This window comes from Dendrobates tinctorius, unplaced genomic scaffold (genome assembly GCF_039654945.1).
Source record: "Dendrobates tinctorius isolate UK_male_01 unplaced genomic scaffold, ASM3965494v1 ptg000130l, whole genome shotgun sequence".
Classification (NCBI taxonomy): domain Eukaryota; kingdom Metazoa; phylum Chordata; class Amphibia; order Anura; family Dendrobatidae; genus Dendrobates; species Dendrobates tinctorius.
The window spans coordinates 1096317-1115086 of record NW_027361798.1 but is presented as its reverse complement, the minus strand read 5'-3'; the positions used below and the strand labels follow the sequence as shown (position 1 = coordinate 1115086).

The following is an 18770-nucleotide window of genomic DNA, read 5'->3' as shown; positions in this document are numbered from 1 at the left end:
TAGCTCTCCTCTTACTAAACTCTCCAACTGCTACACCAATGCCTCTTCCCTGTGCCAGTCACTACACTGGTTGCACATCCACTACAGGGTCCAATAAAAACTTTTCATTCTCACTCACAAAACTGTTCATGGTTCAGCACTACCCTACATTTACCACCTTGTCTCTGTCTACCACCCTACCCATGTCCTCCCTTCCTCTAATAACCTAAGACTAACATCCTCAATAATCTAAACTTTTCACTTCAACACTGTTCTGCCTTCTTCCACGTATGACGCTGTGTGGATTCCCGCATATGGCTAAACCTTTCATCCACTCCCAGAAACAAGACTGTATGGGTGCTTAAGTCTATATTCATTGGGATGATATGGACAACAATGGAAGATGATAACAGATGGTATAGTAGAACACAGTAGTAGATGAGATCGGGGGGTGTTGTACACAGTTGTAGATGATAGAGATTGTTGAACACAGTTATGGATGATTCAGATACTGTTGTACACAATGTGGATGATTCAGGTAAAAACTATAAGAAACAGATAATGCAGCATGTCAGTACTGGTAGATAATATACAATACACAAATACTGGCATGTAATCACAGCAATACAAGGTACTATCACAACAGTAGCAATGATACAGGATGCTGTTATATCAGTAGCACGCATTATACAGAGGCTGAGCAATACAACATACACAGCAGTAAAAGAGAAAGATATCTAAAATAACTAATGGCTGCCAGCTTTGTATTCCCTGGCCAGAGGATGCATGTAACTATCATGCAGTGTAATAGCATTACAGGAGCTGAACATGCATTGCAAACATCATGGGGGGGCTGCTTTATGGCTGCTAACACAGATATATAACTCATAATTGCATTAGCCTTACTGGAATCCGCTTGTTATAAGCAGTGGTTTTGCAGAGTGCTGAGCAAGCAGGTGTGAGCTACTCAGAAGACTGGCTGAAAATGGTTCCATGTCGTTGACCAGGGATGGAAAAAGGGCAGTTCTGAACAGTTATCCATTTAGGAAAACAGAATATTCCAAACACATGAATAAGAAAGAGAAGGGCAACTTATGACACCTACTGGCGATAGCTGGAACAGCACTTAAAAATATCTTGCTGCACAGAATGGGCAGAACAAACACTCCTCACATGCTGTGCCAATTCTCTGGAATGCACTACCCAGGACAATTCGACTGGTTAGTTCCCAATACCCACAATTTTAAGCATGGCTTAAAAACGCAATTCTTTGGACTGGCCTATCACCTAAGCTCATGCATATAACTATCCCTGTTTTGCCCATACAACATTTTCTTCAAAATCATCCTCGTTGCATCCATTCACATGCTCCATGCACTATCTGGGTCTGTACTGTACACATATTGGCTGGTGACCAGTTCATGCAGCATTATGTGAACACCATATTTATTATATTGATGTTCGGGCCCTACAATACAAGCAAGCAATTTTTACCATTTATCTTTCATATCTCCCCAAATTATTCATAGATTGTAGCTTGTGATCGGGACCCTGACTCCTGTATCTGAGTTATGTGTTACTCTTTGATGTCTTTAATGTCAGTACAAGACAGTTCTGTAGTGTAAAGTGCTGCTGAATATGCTGGCACTATAGAAATTAAAAATATTATTATTCTGTCTACTTTGTCTGGTACCATGAGCATCTTCACACGGTACCAGCCTATGCAACGAGAACGGGAATTTGAGATATTGTTATCCCTACCACATTCTCCTCTGCTTCTATCTCTTCCTCTGAGACCATCACCTCCTCACACAGACTATTCAAAGTGTCCTCCAGCAGGTAGATGACCAGAATAGTGAAGCTGATGACTGCATCATCAGCGCTAACCATCTTTGTAGCCATTTCAAAACTGTGCAGAAGGGTGCAGAGGTCCTTCACATGTGCCCACTCTGCAAGCATGATTTGCACCACATCTGCATTGTGTTGTCCCAATGTTGTGAGTTCATTTTCCCCTTCAATACTGAAGCCCGAGGAACTCCCTCTTCTGGTAAAGAAAGGTAGTGAGCCTGATTATCAAACACCTGAGGCTGATGATGATGACTTGCTGAGTGGAGTTACTGACTGGATATAAGGCTGCCGACGCCCTTCTGCCCTGCAGGTGATTTCTCTGTGGGATCCTTGGAGACCAGTCTGAATTCCTGCTCCTCTAAAGCTAAGTTTGCTGCTCGGCCTTTTGCTTTGGTGCTTTGACTTTGTTTTGCTTTGTTTTTCTGGATTTCTGCCATTCCCTGCTGGGGTGTGCTGAATCCATTTAGCTCTGTCTTCTGAAAATACCTGAGTGCTGATTTAGTTTTTGAAGCCTAGCTGCTTCAGGGCCTTTTTCATATCAGCTTGTTGGCTTATGTCTTTGATAGGGTTTTGGCAGATTGCAGACAGCAGCCTTCCTGTCCTTTCCTATCTAGGTAGTTTTGGGCCCCGTCTTTGCTCAGTCTATCTTTCTGTCTGTGTTAGTATTTTCATCTTGCTTCACCGTCATTATATGTTGGGGGCTGCCTATTGCTTTGGGGTCTGCTCTGGGGCAGTTTAGATTTCCCCTTTCTTTCTTTAGGCCTATGTAATTCTCCGGCTGTGATCGAGGGGTCTAGGGCATCGTAGGAACCCCCCACGGCTACTGCTAGTTGTGTTGATAGGTTCAGGGGTCTGCAATCTGATAGTTGCCAACTTCTCTGGTTTTCTGGACTTAGCTTGTATTTCTGCTTTTGCCTCCTATGGTGACTCATTCATAACAGAATCACCCGCCATACCGCAGATCCTAGGGTACTCAATAGCAGGAAAGAATTGTAAAAAAAAAAAAAAAAAAAAAAGTGTGTATATTTTTTCCTCTATATCTCTGAGGCCGTAGGGGGAATTTTTTTTCTCTCAATGGACATAAAGCAATTGTCTGATCGTGTGGAGCAGCTCGCTGCAGAAGTGCGGGGAATTTCCGCCTACCTTGCTCATTCACATGCTGCTGAACCAAAGATTCCTACACCTGATGTATTTTTTGGGGATCGGTCTAAATTTTTGAATTTCAAAAATAATTGTAAATTATTTTTTGCCTTGAAGCCTAACTCGTCAGGGAGCTCCGCGCAGCAGGTTAAAATTGTCATCTCTTTGCTGCGTGGCGATCCCCAGGATTGGGCGTTTTCTTTGAAACCAGATGATCCTATTCTGACTAATGTGAACGCATTCTTTCAAGCTTTGGGGTTGTTGTATGACGAACCTAATGCCATTGATCAGGCTGAAAAGACCCTGCTGGCATTGAGCCAGGGTCGTGATTCTGCAGAATTGTACTGTCAAAAATTCCGAAAGTGGGCAGTACTTACTACCTGGAATGATAATGCCTTGGCTGCTCTCTTTCGGAAGGGGTTGTCAGAAGCCGTAAAAGATACTATGGTGGGATTTCCTGTTCCCTCTGGTCTTGACGATTCTATGTCATTAGCCATTCAGGTTGATCGGCATTTGCGCGAACGCAAAGCTGCACGAGAGGAGTTGCCACCTGTTGAACAAATGTCTGAACCTATGCAATGTGATAGAGTTTTTTCCAGAGAGCAGCGCCAGGAGTTCAGAAGGCGTAATAAGTTGTGTTTTTTCTGTGGAGATGCCTCGCATATTATTTCTGTCTGTCCTAAACGAGAGAAACGCTTTGCACACACGTTTTCTGTTGGGGGTGTTCAACCTAAGTTTCTTCTGGCTATTACTCTGATCTGCTCCCTGTCCACATTTTCCGCCAAGGCTTTTGTGGATTCGGGAGCAGCCCTAAAACTAATGGACTTGGATGTTGCTAAACGTTGTGGATTTCCGATGACACCTCTGCAGACGCCTATCCCTTTGAGGGGGATTGATGCTACTCCTTTGGCTAAAAATAAACCCCAGCTTTGGACCCAGGTGGTAATGCGGGTCGCCCCAGACCATCAAGAAAATTGCAGATTTTTGGTGTTGCATAATCTGCATGATACTATTGTTCTGGGGTTTCCCTGGCTACAGATTCATAATCCAGTGTTGAATTGGAAATCTGTGTCTGTGGTGAGTTGGGGTTGTCGGTGTGCCTTTAGTGAGGCTCCGGTGTTTTCCACCTCTCCTCAGTCGCATGATGTTCCTGATTATTTGGCGGACTTTTATGATGTATTTAGTGAGAATGAGTCTGCGTCTCTGCCTCCTCATAGGAGTTATGACTGTGCAATTGAACTGAGCCCGGGGTGTAAATTTCCCAAGGGTCGGCTCTTCAATTTATCTGTACCCGAGTACGAGGCTATGCGATCCTATATTAAGGAGGCGTTGGAGAAGGGTCATATTAGACCATCCTCGTCACCCTTAGGTGCCGGTTTTTTTTTTGTAGCCAAAAAGGATGGATCATTAAGACCTTGTATTGATTATTGTGCCCTCAACAAAATTACTGTTAAATATCAGTATCCGTTACCCCTGATTTCTGATCTATTTTCCAGAATTAAAGGTGCTTGCTGGTTTACCAAGCTTGACCTCAGGGGGGCGTATAATCTTATTCGCATTAAGCATGGGGATGAATGGAAGACGGCGTTTAATACTCCGGAGGGACATTTTGAGTACCTGGTGATGCCTTTTGGGCTCACTAATACCCCTTCTGTCTTCCAGTGCTTCATGAACGATATTTTCCGAGATTTTGTCGATAAATTTTTGATTATCTATCTGGATGATATTTTGATCTTCTCCCAGGATTGGGATTCTCATGTGGAACATGTTCGGACTGTGTTCCGGATCTTGAGGGAGAATTCCCTGTGTGTCAAAGGATCTAAACGCCTTTTTGGAGTACAGAGGATTTCTTTTTTGGGATTTATTTTGTCCCCATCAACTATTGAAATGGACCCGGCCAAGGTACAGGCCATTCACGATTGGGTTCAGCCCACTTCTTTGAAGGCCCTCCAGAAGTTTTTGGGTTTTGCTAATTTTTATCGGAAATTTATAGCAAAATTTTCTAGTATTGCCAAGCCATTGACTGATTTGACTAAAAAGGGTGCTGATGTGTTAAATTGGTCTCCGGAGGCTGTTTCTTCCTTTCAGGAGCTGAAGCGAAGATTCACCTCCGCCCCGGTTTTGCGGCAACCTGATGTCTCACTTCCATTCCAGGTAGAGGTGGATGCTTCTGAGATTGGTGCAGGAGCTGTTTTGTCCCAAAAGGATCCTGTAACTTCTAAAATGAATCCCTGTGCTTTCTTCTCCCGAAAGTTGTATCCATCTGAACGTAACTATGATGTGGGGAATAGGGAACTGTTGGCCATGAAATGGGCATTTGAGGAGTGGAGACATTGGTTGGAGGGAGCTAAGCATCAAGTCGTGGTCCTCACTGACCACAAGAATTTGATTTACCTAGAGTCGGCTAAGCGCTTGAACCCTAGACAGGCTAGGTGGGCCTTGTTTTTTACACGTTTTGATTTTGTGGTTTCTTTTCTTCCTGGAACAAAGAATGTCAAGGCAGACGCCCTCTCTAGGAGCTTCTTTGCTGATTCTCCTGTGGTGACCAAGCCTGCTACCATCTTAGGCGAAGGGGTAGTTCTTTCTGCCATCTCGCCCGATTTGAGACGTGCTCTGGAAGAGTTCCAGGAGGACAAACCTGAGCGTTGTCCCAGTGGAAAGTTGTATGTTCCTGACCAGTGGAAGAAGAGAGTGATGTCTGAAGTTCATTGCTCTGCTTTGGCTGGTCATCCAGGTATTTTTGGTACTAGAGATCTGGTGAGTCGGTTTTTTTGGTGGCCCTCCTTGTCTCGTGATGTCAGGAATTTTGTGCAGTCCTGTGGGACGTGCTCCCGGTCTAAATCGTGTTCTCGCTCTAGTGGGTTGTTGATGCCTTTGCCTGTCCCCAAGAGGCCATGGACCCATATTTCAATGGATTTCATCTCTGATATGCCTGTCTCTCAGAGGATGACTGTTATTTGGGTGATTTGTGATAAGTTCTCTAAGATGGTTCATCTTGTACCACTCCCTAAGTTGCCGTCTTCCTCTGAGTTGGTGCCCCTGTTTTTACAACAGGTGGTTCGTTTGCACGGGATTCCTGAGAACATTGTATCTGACAGAGGAGTCCAGTTTGTGTCTAGATTTTGGAGAACTTTCTGTTCCAGGCTGGGAATTCAGTTGTCCTTCTCCTCTGCTTTTCACCCTCAGACCAATGGGCAGACAGAGAGAACAAACCAGACCTTGGAGTCATATTTGAGATGTTTTATTTCTGCTGATCAGGATGATTGGGTTTCATTTTTGCCCTTGGCCGAATTTGCTTTAAATAATAGAGCTAGTTCTGCCACTTTGATGTCACCTTTTTTTTGTAACTTTGGGTTTCATCCTCGATTTTCTTCAGGGCAGGTGGAGTCCTCTGCCTGCCCAGGTGTTGACACTGTGGTGGAGAGAATGCACCAGATCTGGGACCAAGTGGTGGATAAGTTATCTCTCTCCCAGGAAAAGGCCCAGCGGTTTTCCAACCGACTTAGGACCATTGGTCCCCAGTTTAAGGTTAGTGATATGGTGTGGTTATCATCAAAAAATATTGCTATGAAGGTGGCTTCTCCTAAGTTTAAGCCTAGATTTATTGGACCTTACAAGATTGTGGAGATTATTAATCCGGTCTCTTTTCGTTTGGCTCTTCCTGTCACATTTAAAATCCATAATGTGTTCCATAAATCTTTGTTGAAGAGGTTTGTTGAACCTGTTGTTCTGGGGGTGGCACCTCCAGACCCTGTATTGGTTGAAGGTAACATGGAATATGAGGTAGAGAAAGTGCTGTATTCCCGTCTGGCTAGACGGAGACTCCAGTATTTGGTTAAGTGGAAGGGTTATGGTCAGGAGGATAATTCCTGGGTCTCTGCCTCTGATATTCATGCCAAAAGATTGGTGCGTGCCTTTCATCGGGCTCACCCTGATCGCCCTGGTGGCGTAGTTGAGGGTTCGGTGACCCCTCCTCAAGGGGGAGGTACTGTTGTGAGTTCATTTTCCCCTTCATTACTGAGGCCCGAGGAACTCCCTCTTCTGGTAAAGAAAGGTAGTGAGCCTGATTATCAAACACCTGAGGCTGATGATGATGACTTGCTGAGTGGAGTTACTGACTGGATATAAGGCTGCCGACGCCCTTCTGCCCTGCGGGTGATTTCTCTGTGGGATCCTTGGAGACCAGTCTGAATTCCTGCTCCTCTAAAGCTAAGTTTGCTGCTCGGCCTTTTGCTTTGGTGCTTTGACTTTGTTTTGCTTTGTTTTTCTGGATTTCTGCCATTCCCTGCTGGGGTGTGCTGAATCCATTTAGCTCTGTCTTCTGAAAATACCTGAGTGCTGATTTAGTTTTTGAAGCCTAGCTGCTTCAGGGCCTTTTTCATATCAGCTTGTTGGCTTATGTCTTTGATAGGGTTTTGGCAGATTTCAGACAGCAGCCTTCCTGTCCTTTCCTATCTAGGTAGTTTTGGGCCCCATCTTTGCTCAGTCTATCTTTCTGTCTGTGTTAGTATTTTCATCTTGCTTCACCGTCATTATATGTTGGGGGCTGCCTATTGCTTTGGGGTCTGCTCTGGGGCAGTTTAGATATCCCCTTTCTTTCTTTAGGCCTATGTAATTCTCCGGCTGTGATCGAGGGGTCTAGGGCATCGTAGGAACCCCCCACGGCTACTGCTAGTTGTGTTGATAGGTTCAGGGGTCTGCAATCTGATAGTTGCCAACTTCTCTGGTTTTCTGGACTTAGCTTGTATTTCTGCTTTTGCCTCCTACGGTGACTCATTCATAACAGCCCAAGCTATGCAAAAGAACATACTGCATCAAGGCTCATCGCTGCTGCCACAGTTGCTGCAACATGTGCAGAGTGGAATTCCACCATGTCGGAACATCGCAAATCAAATGGGTAACCCGTAGGTCAAAAATCCTCTGTAGCGATGCAAGTCGATGACTTACAGGGTGCGATAGGCGGAAGTGAGCACACAGTGATCGTGCTTTCTGCAGCAGCGCATCCAGGCCGGGATAGTGGAAGAGAAATTGCTGTACTACCATGTTTAAGATGTGAGCCATGCAAGGAACATATGTGAAGTTGCCCCGGCATAGTGTCTCCACCAGGTTTGCACTATTATTGCACATGGTCTTCCCTGGCTCCAGGTTCAGTGGAGACAGCCATTTCTCTAGCTGTCCACAACTCTTGAGTAGAGATGGGCGGACACCTGGATGTTTGGGTCCAGCAGGTTTAGCCAAACTGTTATAGTTCGAGTTTGGATACCAGAACAGTCCCTGGACCCAAACCCAAACCTGGACCCCATTCACTTGAATGGGGGGCCTGAACATCTAGTGTTTGCCACGCTGATCGGCCGTAAAATCATTATCGCCGTTCAGTCAGCTGCAGTTCCCACGCTGTCAAAAGACAGCATAAGCCCACAGCTGTGATCAGAGGTAAAAAGTTTACCTTTGGTCACTGGCATCAGGTGATGGAATTACTGCTCACATCAGCCTATGCCTGCTGTCGCTAATGACAGCGAGAGCAGGAGCGACTGATGGGTGTATCCACCAGCTGGCGTCTGCGCTATAAATAAATAAATTAAAAGAAAGTCATGAGTTCCCTTGTATTTTTCATAACCAGCCAGGCACAACTGACAGCTGGGGGCTACAATTCTCAGCTGTCAGCTTTAGCAAGATTGACTCAAGAATAGAGGTGTCTCCATGCTTTTTTTTTAATCATTCCATCATTTTTAATCAAGCTCATGGCTTAGTAAAGGACAGGCAGCTATAAAACACCTATCCATTACTAATCCTATAGTTACATTTTACATAAACATTATAAATGTCATTGAATGTCATTTGACAGAGTGAGAACCATGGCTGTCTGACCGGCGGTAATGATTTTACCGCTGATCAGAGGCCGTGTTTGCTGCGCTGTCATGCAGATGACATCGCAATAAACACTTGGCGTTCGGGGGGGCAAACTCGAACAGTAACATGAACCTTCTGTTGAAGTCCATGTTCGGTGTCCATGCCCAAACAGTAGGTGTTCGGTACTGACGCTGAACTTTACTGCTTGGGCTTTCCCATCTCTACTCCTGAGCTGTGTGACTGCGATCTCCAATGCATATTAATTTTAACACTGCCTGATTGCGGTGAGCAATGGCTGCACAGTATGGAGGTGGGGTGGATTCTATCTGAAATTGTTAGAACGCATGTCTGATAAAGGGAGAGGTTAAGAGCACAGGTGGAGGCCTTAGAGGAGGTGGAGGAGCCAGAAGCAGTGGATAAAGTGTTAGATACAATGGTTTGTCCCTCCAGCCTTGGGGATTCAAAGACTTGTGGAGCATCCCCTTGACCGACTACTCCCACAGCCATCAGAGTCACCCAGTATCCAATCAGCGAGATGTAATGCCCTTGCCCATGTTTACTCTTCCAGATGTCAGTGGTGAACTGCGACGGCCATCAACTTTCTGAAACCATCTGTATCCACCAGGCGGAAAGGCAGCATTTCCATGGCCAACACATTTGGAGATGTTGGAGTTCAAGCTGTTAGCTTTGCCATGTGTGGGAGAACACATTCTTTTTTGCGACCATAACTGCAGAACCGAATGCTGGCTGCTATGCTGAGAAAGGGTGGAGTTTGGAGAACAGGTTTTTGCTGATATGTTATGGTGGATTGAGAAAGATGTGTTGTGCTAGGTGACACAGAAACAGCAGACATTTCCCCTTCCATAACAGCTGATGGGCTATCACTTACCCCGACTGTAGGGGGTAAACAAGTGGACTTTCTGCAGCTGGAGATGTGCGTGAGAAGACTTGGAATGGTGATGGAGGAGTAAGAAGCAGCAGATGTGGTTGATGGGATGGCCTGTGGTTGGTGCGACCCACCAGTCAGCATTTTTAGCGCATTGAGATTCCCATACTAAGGCATGTGGATCACGAATGGGCCGGTTCATGCATGCAGTTGTCAATTTATTGCAATTTTTGTGATCGCTGTCACACACAGAGATCTCGCTGGTGAGATCGCTGTTGTGTCACAATTTATTTTCTTAACTAGTGTGACTGAACATCACTGTTATGCCTAGAGATTTTTAAAAGGGAATCTGTCTTTCTGATTTATCACTGCAATACATTTTATCACAAAAAATTTGGACTAGCAAATGGGGCTCCGGAGACTGCCACACAGTCTAGCACAATCTAGTTACATGCTGGAAGATGGATTTCACACAGGACAGGATCCGATCTAGCCAACTGACAAGTTCATTTGCAGCACTATCAGGAGCGTCTTCTCTGCACTGTTACACCGAGAAAACGGTGGCAGCAAAACAAGATGTCTGCTTTTCATACGGCTAGGGACATGATACTTCGGCAGCCAATCACAGAAGACCTTGTGTCATGACATGGATGGTTTCTGTGCCCTGATTGGCTGCCGGAATGTACACATTAAGTTATTAAAGAAAGAAGAATGAAAAAAAAGACCACTCCGCAGCTCCTCTGACCTAGACACAACCCTTCCCCTCATCAAACACATTCCTCCTGCTCATCATATCTACTACTATCCTAGCCAAAGTCAGAATGAAAGTATTACTGGAAACGCGATGATTTACTGAACTGTGACTGAATTTTGCCAACTTTGAGTAAAAATTCTCATCAAACCGAACACAAATCCGAATGTGCTAGGTTCGTGATAAATTTGACATTGGCAAACGATTTCCAAACAAGTCCGCTCATCTCTAATCCTTATACTTGACACTGTACAATCAAACTAACTGCTTATATGATGGCCCAGAGCTGCACTCACTATTCTGCTAGCTGTCAACAGGCTTATGCACAGATGACGCTAATAACTTACCCCACTTACTATGCAGACGAGCTTGTGTACCCAGAGCGTGGTTAAACCCAAAAACATAATAAAATCAAGTCCTTCATAATAATCATATTTCTGCTCTCCCTCAGGTTGAACATGAAATTGATCCTGATATATGTGACACCAGCCTTCTCATGATGGTTGTAGGACTTTTAGCAGCAGGAACTGAAACCACAGCTACCACACTAAAGTTCACCCTGATGATGATGGTCCATTATCCAGATGTACAAGGTATGAATCTGTTGTACTCCACAGCTGCACTCACTATTCTGCTGGTGCAGTCACTGTGTACATACATTACTGATCCTGCGTTACATCCTGTATTATACCCCAGAGCTGCACTCACTATACTACTGATGCAGTCACTGTGTACATACATTACTGATCCTGAGTTATCTCCTGTATTATACCCCAGAGCTGCACTCACTATTCTGCTGGTGCAGTCACTGTGTACATAGATTACATTACTGATCCTGAGTTACCTCCTGTATTATACCCCAGAGCTGCAATCACTATTCTGCTGGTGCAGTCACTGTGTACATAGATTACATTACTGATCCTGAGTTACCTCCTGTATTATACCCCAGAGCTGCACTCACTATTCTGCTGGTGCAGTCACTGTGTACATAGATTACATTACTGATCCTGAGTTACCTCCTGTATTATACCCCAGAGCTGCACTCACTATTCTGCTGGTGCAGTCACTGTGTACATAGATTACATTACTGATCCTGAGTTACCTCCTGTATAGAGATGAGCGACTTTGCCTTTTTTCGGGTTGAGTCGGGTTTCATGAAACCCGAGTTTCGCAAAAGTCGGGTCGAACGAAATCGGCCGATTATCGTGAAAAGTCGGAGACCGACTGAAACATGAAACCCAATGTAAGTCAATGGGGAAGAAAAGTCGGCAGTGAGAGGAGGACAGGAAACACACCTACAGTGCCCATTTGAATGCCAAAAACATCAATTCTTATTACTTAAGCTTGTCAACCTTAATTTACTTTATAATAATAGTTAGGCATTGAGAACTGGGGGTTATTTGGCTAAAGTTGTGGGGGGGTAGGGCTGGCTCCAGATTTTCGTGGGCCCAGGGCCAAAGAGTGTCACTGGGCTCCTATAACACATACCACAACTCATGATGCTCCGATACGGCAGAGAAATAGTGGTATAGTACAATGAAAAATACTTCACTTCTTACATCTCATGACTGATATCCATTTTAAATTCTCCAATAGCTCCAAAAACGGACTTGGACTGTTTAGGCAGAGGGTGTACAGATGTGATGTCATCGCACTCTCTGACCAGAATGTCACTGTCAGGAAACGCGGAAGACGTCACGGCGGTGGAGCAGGGAGAGGTAAGTATTTCAACTTTGCAAGTGCTGTGATCCTGAGCAAGCAGGGGGGCCACTCGGCGACGGCACAGGGCCCCTCTAATAGTACGGCGGTGTGTCTGACGGCGGTGTGTCTGACGGCGGGTGGGCCCTCCCACCGGCAGAGACACTTTTGTGTACTATGAGGGGCCCTGTGCCAATGCCTTCACCCATGAGTATGCCCCCCCACCTGCTCAAGGAACCTGCACTTTCATCTGCAGCTTCCTCTTTGTCACCGTGTAAGATGGAACTGTATATGGGAAGGGTAACCTGAGTTTCATCAGGGTCAGATTCTGGCCGTGTAGCGTGCGAGGGGAATGTAGTGGTCTGGGTCAATGTACCAGCAGATTCATCGAGCAGTGGCTGGGCATCAGTGCACTTGTGTCGCCCCCAGGAGTACAGTCGCCACAGTGGCATTACCTTCCTCCTAGGGAGTGTGATGTCATGCTTGGGAGCAACGAAGGATCTCTCTAGCAGTTAAACCAACACACAACACATTCCCCACTCCAGGCCAGCAGGGAGACCTCTGAACCTGACTGTTGAGGAGCTGCTCTCTGTGGTTGGGAGGAGGGAAGGGTAAGTGTCTGTGAAGGGAAGGGGAAGTGTGTGGATGTGAGAAGGGGAGCTGGAGGATGAGCAGAGTTAAGGCTCACTCCTAGCTGGAGCGCATGGTCCGTATTCCGGTCTCCGAGTTTGTAGGGACACTGACAGTCCTGCAGCAGAAACCGGAGGAAGTAGCAGCTGTAAATGCTCTGTACCCAACTAAGGCTCGGAGGCCCCAGCAGCGGCGTGTGGGAGCCAGAAGGAAAAGGCTACGGCTGCCTGCCATACGAGAAAGTTTCAAAAGAGAGTCAACAGGGGGAACTTCAGTGAACTCAGTATTATTATTATTATGATTATGCATTTATATAGCGCCATTTATTCCATGGTGCTTTACATGTGAAAAGGGGAAATATAGACAAGTATAATAAACATGTGTAAGACAAGGGACACACAAATACATAAGGAGAGGGGACCCTGCCCACGAGGGCTCACAGTCTACAGGGATGGGTGAGGATACAGTAGGAGAGGGTAGCGCAGCTCTTGCTGTGGTTCAGTAGACTGAGGATAATTGCAGACTGTAGGCTTGTCGGAACAGGTGGGTCTTCAGGTTCTTCTTGAAGGTTTCCGTTGATGGTGATAGTCTGATGTGTTGCAGCAGGGAGTTCCAAAGTATGGGTGAAGCACGGGAGAAGTCTTGTATGCGGTTGTGGGAAGAAGAGATAAGGGGGGAGTAGAGAAGGAGATCTTGAGATGATCGAAGGTTGCGTGCGGGTAGGTACCTAGAGACCAGGTCACAGATGTATAGAGGAGACAGGTTGTGGATGGCTTTGTATGTCATGGTTAGGGTTTTGAATTGTAGCCTCTGGGCAATAGGAAGCCAGTGAAGGGCCTGGCATAGGGGGGAGGCTGGGGAATAGCGGGGAGACAGGTGGATTAGTCAGGCAGCAGAGTGTAGGATGGACTGGAGCGGAGCCAGAGTGCTAGAGGGGAGGCCGGAGAGTAGGAGTTTGCAGTAGTCGAGGCGGGAGATGACAAGAGCATGCACTAGTGTTTTTGTGGTTTCGTGGTTGAGGAATGAGCGGATCTGGGAAATATTTTTGAGTTTGAGGCGGCAGGAGGAGGCGAGGGCTTGGATATGTGGTTTGAAAGAGAGCGCAGAGTCGAGGATCACCCCAAGGGACCAAGCGTGCGGGACTGGGGAAAGAGAGCAGCCATTGACATTGATGGATAGGGCTGGTGGAGGAGTAGAGTGAGATGGGGGAAAGATGATGAATTCTGTTTTGTCCATGTTCAGTTTGAGAAAGCGAGCAGAGAAGAAGGCTGAGATAGCAGACAGACATTGTGGGATGTCAGTCAGTAAGGAGGCGAGGTCGGGTCCAGATAGGTAGATCTGCGTGTCATCGGCATAGAGGTGATACTGCAAACCGTGGGATTCTATGAGCTGTCCCAAGCCGAAGGTATAGATAGAGAATAGTAGGGGTCCTAGGACAGAGCCTTGGGGAACACCGACAGACAGGGGGCGAGGTGAGGAGGTGGTGTGTGAGAGGGAGACACTAAATGTTCGGTCTGTTAGGTATGATGAGATCCAGGATAGGGCCAGGTCTGTGATGCCAAGAGATGAGAGAGTCCGTAGCAGGAGGGAATGGTCTACGGTGTCAAAGGCAGAGGACAGGTCCAGGAGGAGGACAGAGTAGTGTTGCTTGCTCTTGGCGGTTAGTAGGTCGTTAGTGACTTTAGTTAGGGCAGTTTCAGTTGAGTAATGCGGTCGGAAGCCAGATTGTAACCGGTCAAAGAGGGAACAGGAGGAGAGGTGTGAGGACAGTTCAAGATATACGCACATGCTGTTCCAGTAGTTTTGAGGCGTAAGGGAGAAGAGATATCGGGCGATAGTTATACACAGAGGATTGGTCAAGGGAGAGCTTTTTGAGGATGGGTGTGATTGAGGCATGTTTGAAGGATGAGGGAAAGACACCATTTGTAAGTGAAAGGTTGAAAAGGTGTGTTAGAGATGGGATGAGGATTGTGGCCAAGTTAGGGATGAGGTGAGACGGGAGTGGGTCGAGGGCACAAGTGGTGAGGTGTGATCTTGACAGAAGGGTGGAGAGCTGATCTTCTGTCATGGTGGAGAAGCTGGCTTTTGCAGAACAGGGCTGAGCGGCTAAGAGGGGCATTGGGGGCAGCGGGCCAAAGTTTTGTCTGATCGTGTCGATCTTCTGCTTAAAAAAGGAGGCCAAGTCTTCAGCAGAAATGAGAGGAGGGGGAGGAGGTGTTGTGGGACAGAGTAGAGAATTGAAAGTGTTGAAGAGCTGTTTAGCGTTGTGAGACAGGGATGATATGAGAGATGCGAAGTAAGTTTGTTTTGCGGCAGAGAGCGTGGACTTAAAGCTGACAAGGGACTGCTTGTATGCGCTGAAGTGCTCAGTAGAATGGGTTCTCTTCCATCTCTGCTCAGTGGCCCTGGAAACCCGTCTCAGTTCTTTGGTCAGGCTGGTCAGCCAGGGTTGCCTGTTGATTGTTCGAGTTTTGCTCTGCATGAGGGGGGCGGCCGAATCAAGCGTTGCTGTTATTGTGGTGTTATAAAAAGTGGCAGCAGCATCTGTGCCATGAAGGGAAGCTATGTCTGTAAGAGGGAGAAGGGACTCAGAGAGTGATTGTAAATTGAGGTGATTGATATTCCTGCGATGGTGAGCGAGTTTATGGAGCGGGGGTTGCGCAGTAGGAGAGGAGAGGGAGGAGAATGTCAGTAGGTTGTGGTCAGACAGGGGGAGGGGTGAGTTATTGAGATTAGTGAGGGAACAGAGACAGGTGAAGATAAGGTTCTGTGTGTGACCATCTTTGTGAGTGGACGCAGAGGACCATTGAGTGAGGCCGAGGGAAGCCATGAGCGATAGAAGTTTAGAGGGAGCCTGGGTGGAAGTGTCAATGGGGATGTTGAAGTCGCCCATGATGATGGTGGGGATGTCAGCAGAAAGGAAATGGAGTAGCCAGGTGGTGAAGTGGTTGAGAAAGGTGAAGATGGCTTGTTCTGGGGGGGCGGTAGATGACAGCCAGTTGGAGGGGGAATAGATGTGGACGGAGTGCAACTCGAACGAGGGAAGAGTAGCGGAGGGTGGCAGAGGAATTGGGGTAAAGGAGCAGGTATCAGACAGGAGCAGGCCAACTCCTCCACCACATTTGTTGCTGGGACGAGGGGTGTGAGAGAGATGGAATCCGCCATAGGAAAGCACTGCTGGAGAGGCTGTGTCAGAGGGAGTGAGCCAGGTTTCAGTGATGGCGAGGAAGGAGAGTTTGTTGGTGATAAAGAGGTCATGGATAAATGATGGCTTGTTGCAGACAGAGCGTGCGTTCCATAGGGCTCCAGGTAGGGGGGTTGGGGGAGTGGGGGCTGGATGAATGGGTATGAGGTTATCATGGTTGCGAGGACGTGTAGAGGATCGTGGCAGGGTGGTAGAAGTGAGTGTAGGGATGTGTTGAGGAGGGCCAGGATTTGGGGATACGTCGCCAGCAATAAGGAGTAGTAGATAGAGCATTAAAAGGTGGGAGCAGGATAGGACATGATGTGGCCGTGTGTGTCTGGAGAAAAAGGATTGTATGTGGAGGAACAGTTGTGAGGAGAAGGTTAGGTGGCTGGGGAGAATGGAGGGGGAGATGAATAGTTCCTTACTAGGAGGGGGATTGCAGGAGTTAGGGAGAAATAGAGTAGTATGGGGGTGATAGTAAAAAGAAGGCGAAACATTGTTGTGGTGTTATAGACTGTTACCTTGCAGGCAAATTCCAGTCCAACTCAGTACTGCGAGTACCTCAGATAAGCGCTAGAACAGAGGCCACACTACCTATCTGCAGAGAAAGAATTCCTAATTTGCTTCCAGGCTGACCAACTCCTCCATCTGTACTCTGGGTCCTGGATGGCACTTACCAAGTACAGGTAAAGCAACTGCACGATTGTGTCTGTCATCTTTCTCCTGCGCCTGGCGCACGGCTCTGCTACATCCTGCACTGCACACCATCTACCAACTCTTTCATCCGCCCTGCGACTACGGCCCTACCTGTGCAGGGCTTCTACATCTTAGCTGCACCACAACATCTGTCCCAGAGAAGCGACACTGCAGCGCTGGTCAATCTGATCAGAAACCACAGGTGGCGTCACGTATCATTCACCTATAATCATTATTCACCCCTTTGCATGGATGCCCATGCCCATGGACCGGTTCACCACCACCGTGACACAACCCTCTGATACACCGACCCGGTACCGATTAACCCCACTGCCCTGGCTGGTCACCCACACTCGATGTCAGATTCATCTTTGACTGGGGAATTCACGATTTGACTTGATAACCCAGGCATGGTATGTGGGAAAGAGTTACATGGACTAATGTGAAGTGTGGCCTGCTGCATCATTCACTTTTGGTGGGGGTGAAGGACACAAGGAAAGGTGTTGTTCCTGACCAGGAGCCTCCACTGACGACTCAGTGCTTTTATTTTTTGAAACTTCAGAAGAGGAGGCGATAGAGCTGGAGGCTGTGTCATCAATGGTAGCCAAACTTGTTCCTGAAGCTCCAGCTTTAAAAGCAGTTTACCTACTCCCAGAAAAGGGAGCCTTCGAGGCCTTGTGGAGCCAGACGATGACGCAGGCTCAACACCTCCTGCCTTAGGTGCTATTGTGCTTTTGCCTCTACCAGCAGATGCACCTCCACCCCCCCCACCATCCGTACCAGATGGCAACCCCCGCCCACTTCCACGGCCTCTTCCACCATACTTCCTCATTTTTGGAAAAATGTACCCAAAATACCACCAGCTATATGGTACTGTAAAACAAGGTACAAGGTGTATATAGTATTGTGGAGAATTTGAAACTCCCTAGAGATTTTAGGAGGCTGAACTATTGTCTCAGGCCCACTATAGATTACACCTTAATGTAACAGGCTGAAATTGGATGGTGTATGACAAGGTGAAGGGTGTCTATAGGATTGGGGAGAATTTGGATCTCACTAGAGATTTGAGGAGGCTGACAATGATGCTCTCTGTCCAAGTATGGCAGCAGGCAGCCTAATAAGCAGGACTGCTGCACACAAAAAAAAATGGAAAAATGAACGCTTGGTAACTGTACAGAAAAGAGGAAGAAAAGTATTTTTGCTTTTAAAAAAGCAGTTTGCAGAGCAGTGTGCAAACAGCAATGTCGTTATCAGGGAGCCTTATAAGGCAGCCTAATAACCAACAGAGCTGGTGCACAAAAATATCCTCCCCTGTCACTGCACACAAAGTGTTGTGTTGTACAGTGGAAATCGCTACCAGCAGAAGCAGTTTTTTTGGTTCTTCTTCCCTGCCTAACGCTCTCCCTTATTCAGAATCAGCAGCTGCAACCTCTCCCTAATGCTAATATCGGCAGAAGTAAGATGGCGGTCGGCGTTCACGCCCTTTTATAGCCCCCGTGACGCCACACAAAGCCAGCCAATCACTTGCATGCCCTTCTCAAAGATGGTGGTGACCGATGCCCACGTCATCGCGTTGCCCACAGTGTGCATCCTCCATCATTGGCTGAAAAAGGGCGCCGGAAGCATCATTTCAAACGCGACTTTAGCGCTCTGGTCGCCGACCTCACGCTATGGTCAGGTTTCGTTTCATTCAGCGACTTATGAATTTGACCGACCCGTTTCGCTCAACTCTACTCCTGTATTATACTCCAGAGCTGCACTCACTATTCTGCTGGTGCAGTCACTGTGTACATACATTACATTACTGATCCTGTGTTACATCCTGTATTATGCCCCAGAGCTGCACTCACTATTCTGCTGGTGCAGTCACTGTGTACATACATTACATTACTGATCCTAAGTTACATCCTGTATTATACCCCAGAGCTGCACTCACTATTCTGCTGGTGCAGTCTCTGTGTACATACATTACTGATCCTGAGTTACATCCTGTATTATACTCCAGAGCTGCACTCACTATTCTGCTGGTGCTGCCACTGTGTACATACATTACTGATCCTGAGTTACATCCTGTATTATACTCCAGAGCTGCACTCACTATTCTG

General features: G+C 46.9%; 1 protein-coding gene across 1 annotated transcript in view; it reads left to right on the top strand.

Annotated features, from left to right (window-relative positions):
• Positions 1-18770, top strand: part of LOC141047911 (cytochrome P450 2B19-like) — a 310299-nt gene that overhangs the window by 260732 nt on the left and 30797 nt on the right. The window contains exon 7 of the mRNA XM_073543231.1: positions 10906-11047. Coding sequence (XP_073399332.1) covers positions 10906-11047 — 142 coding nt within the window. The remainder of the gene's footprint in view (positions 1-10905; positions 11048-18770) is intronic.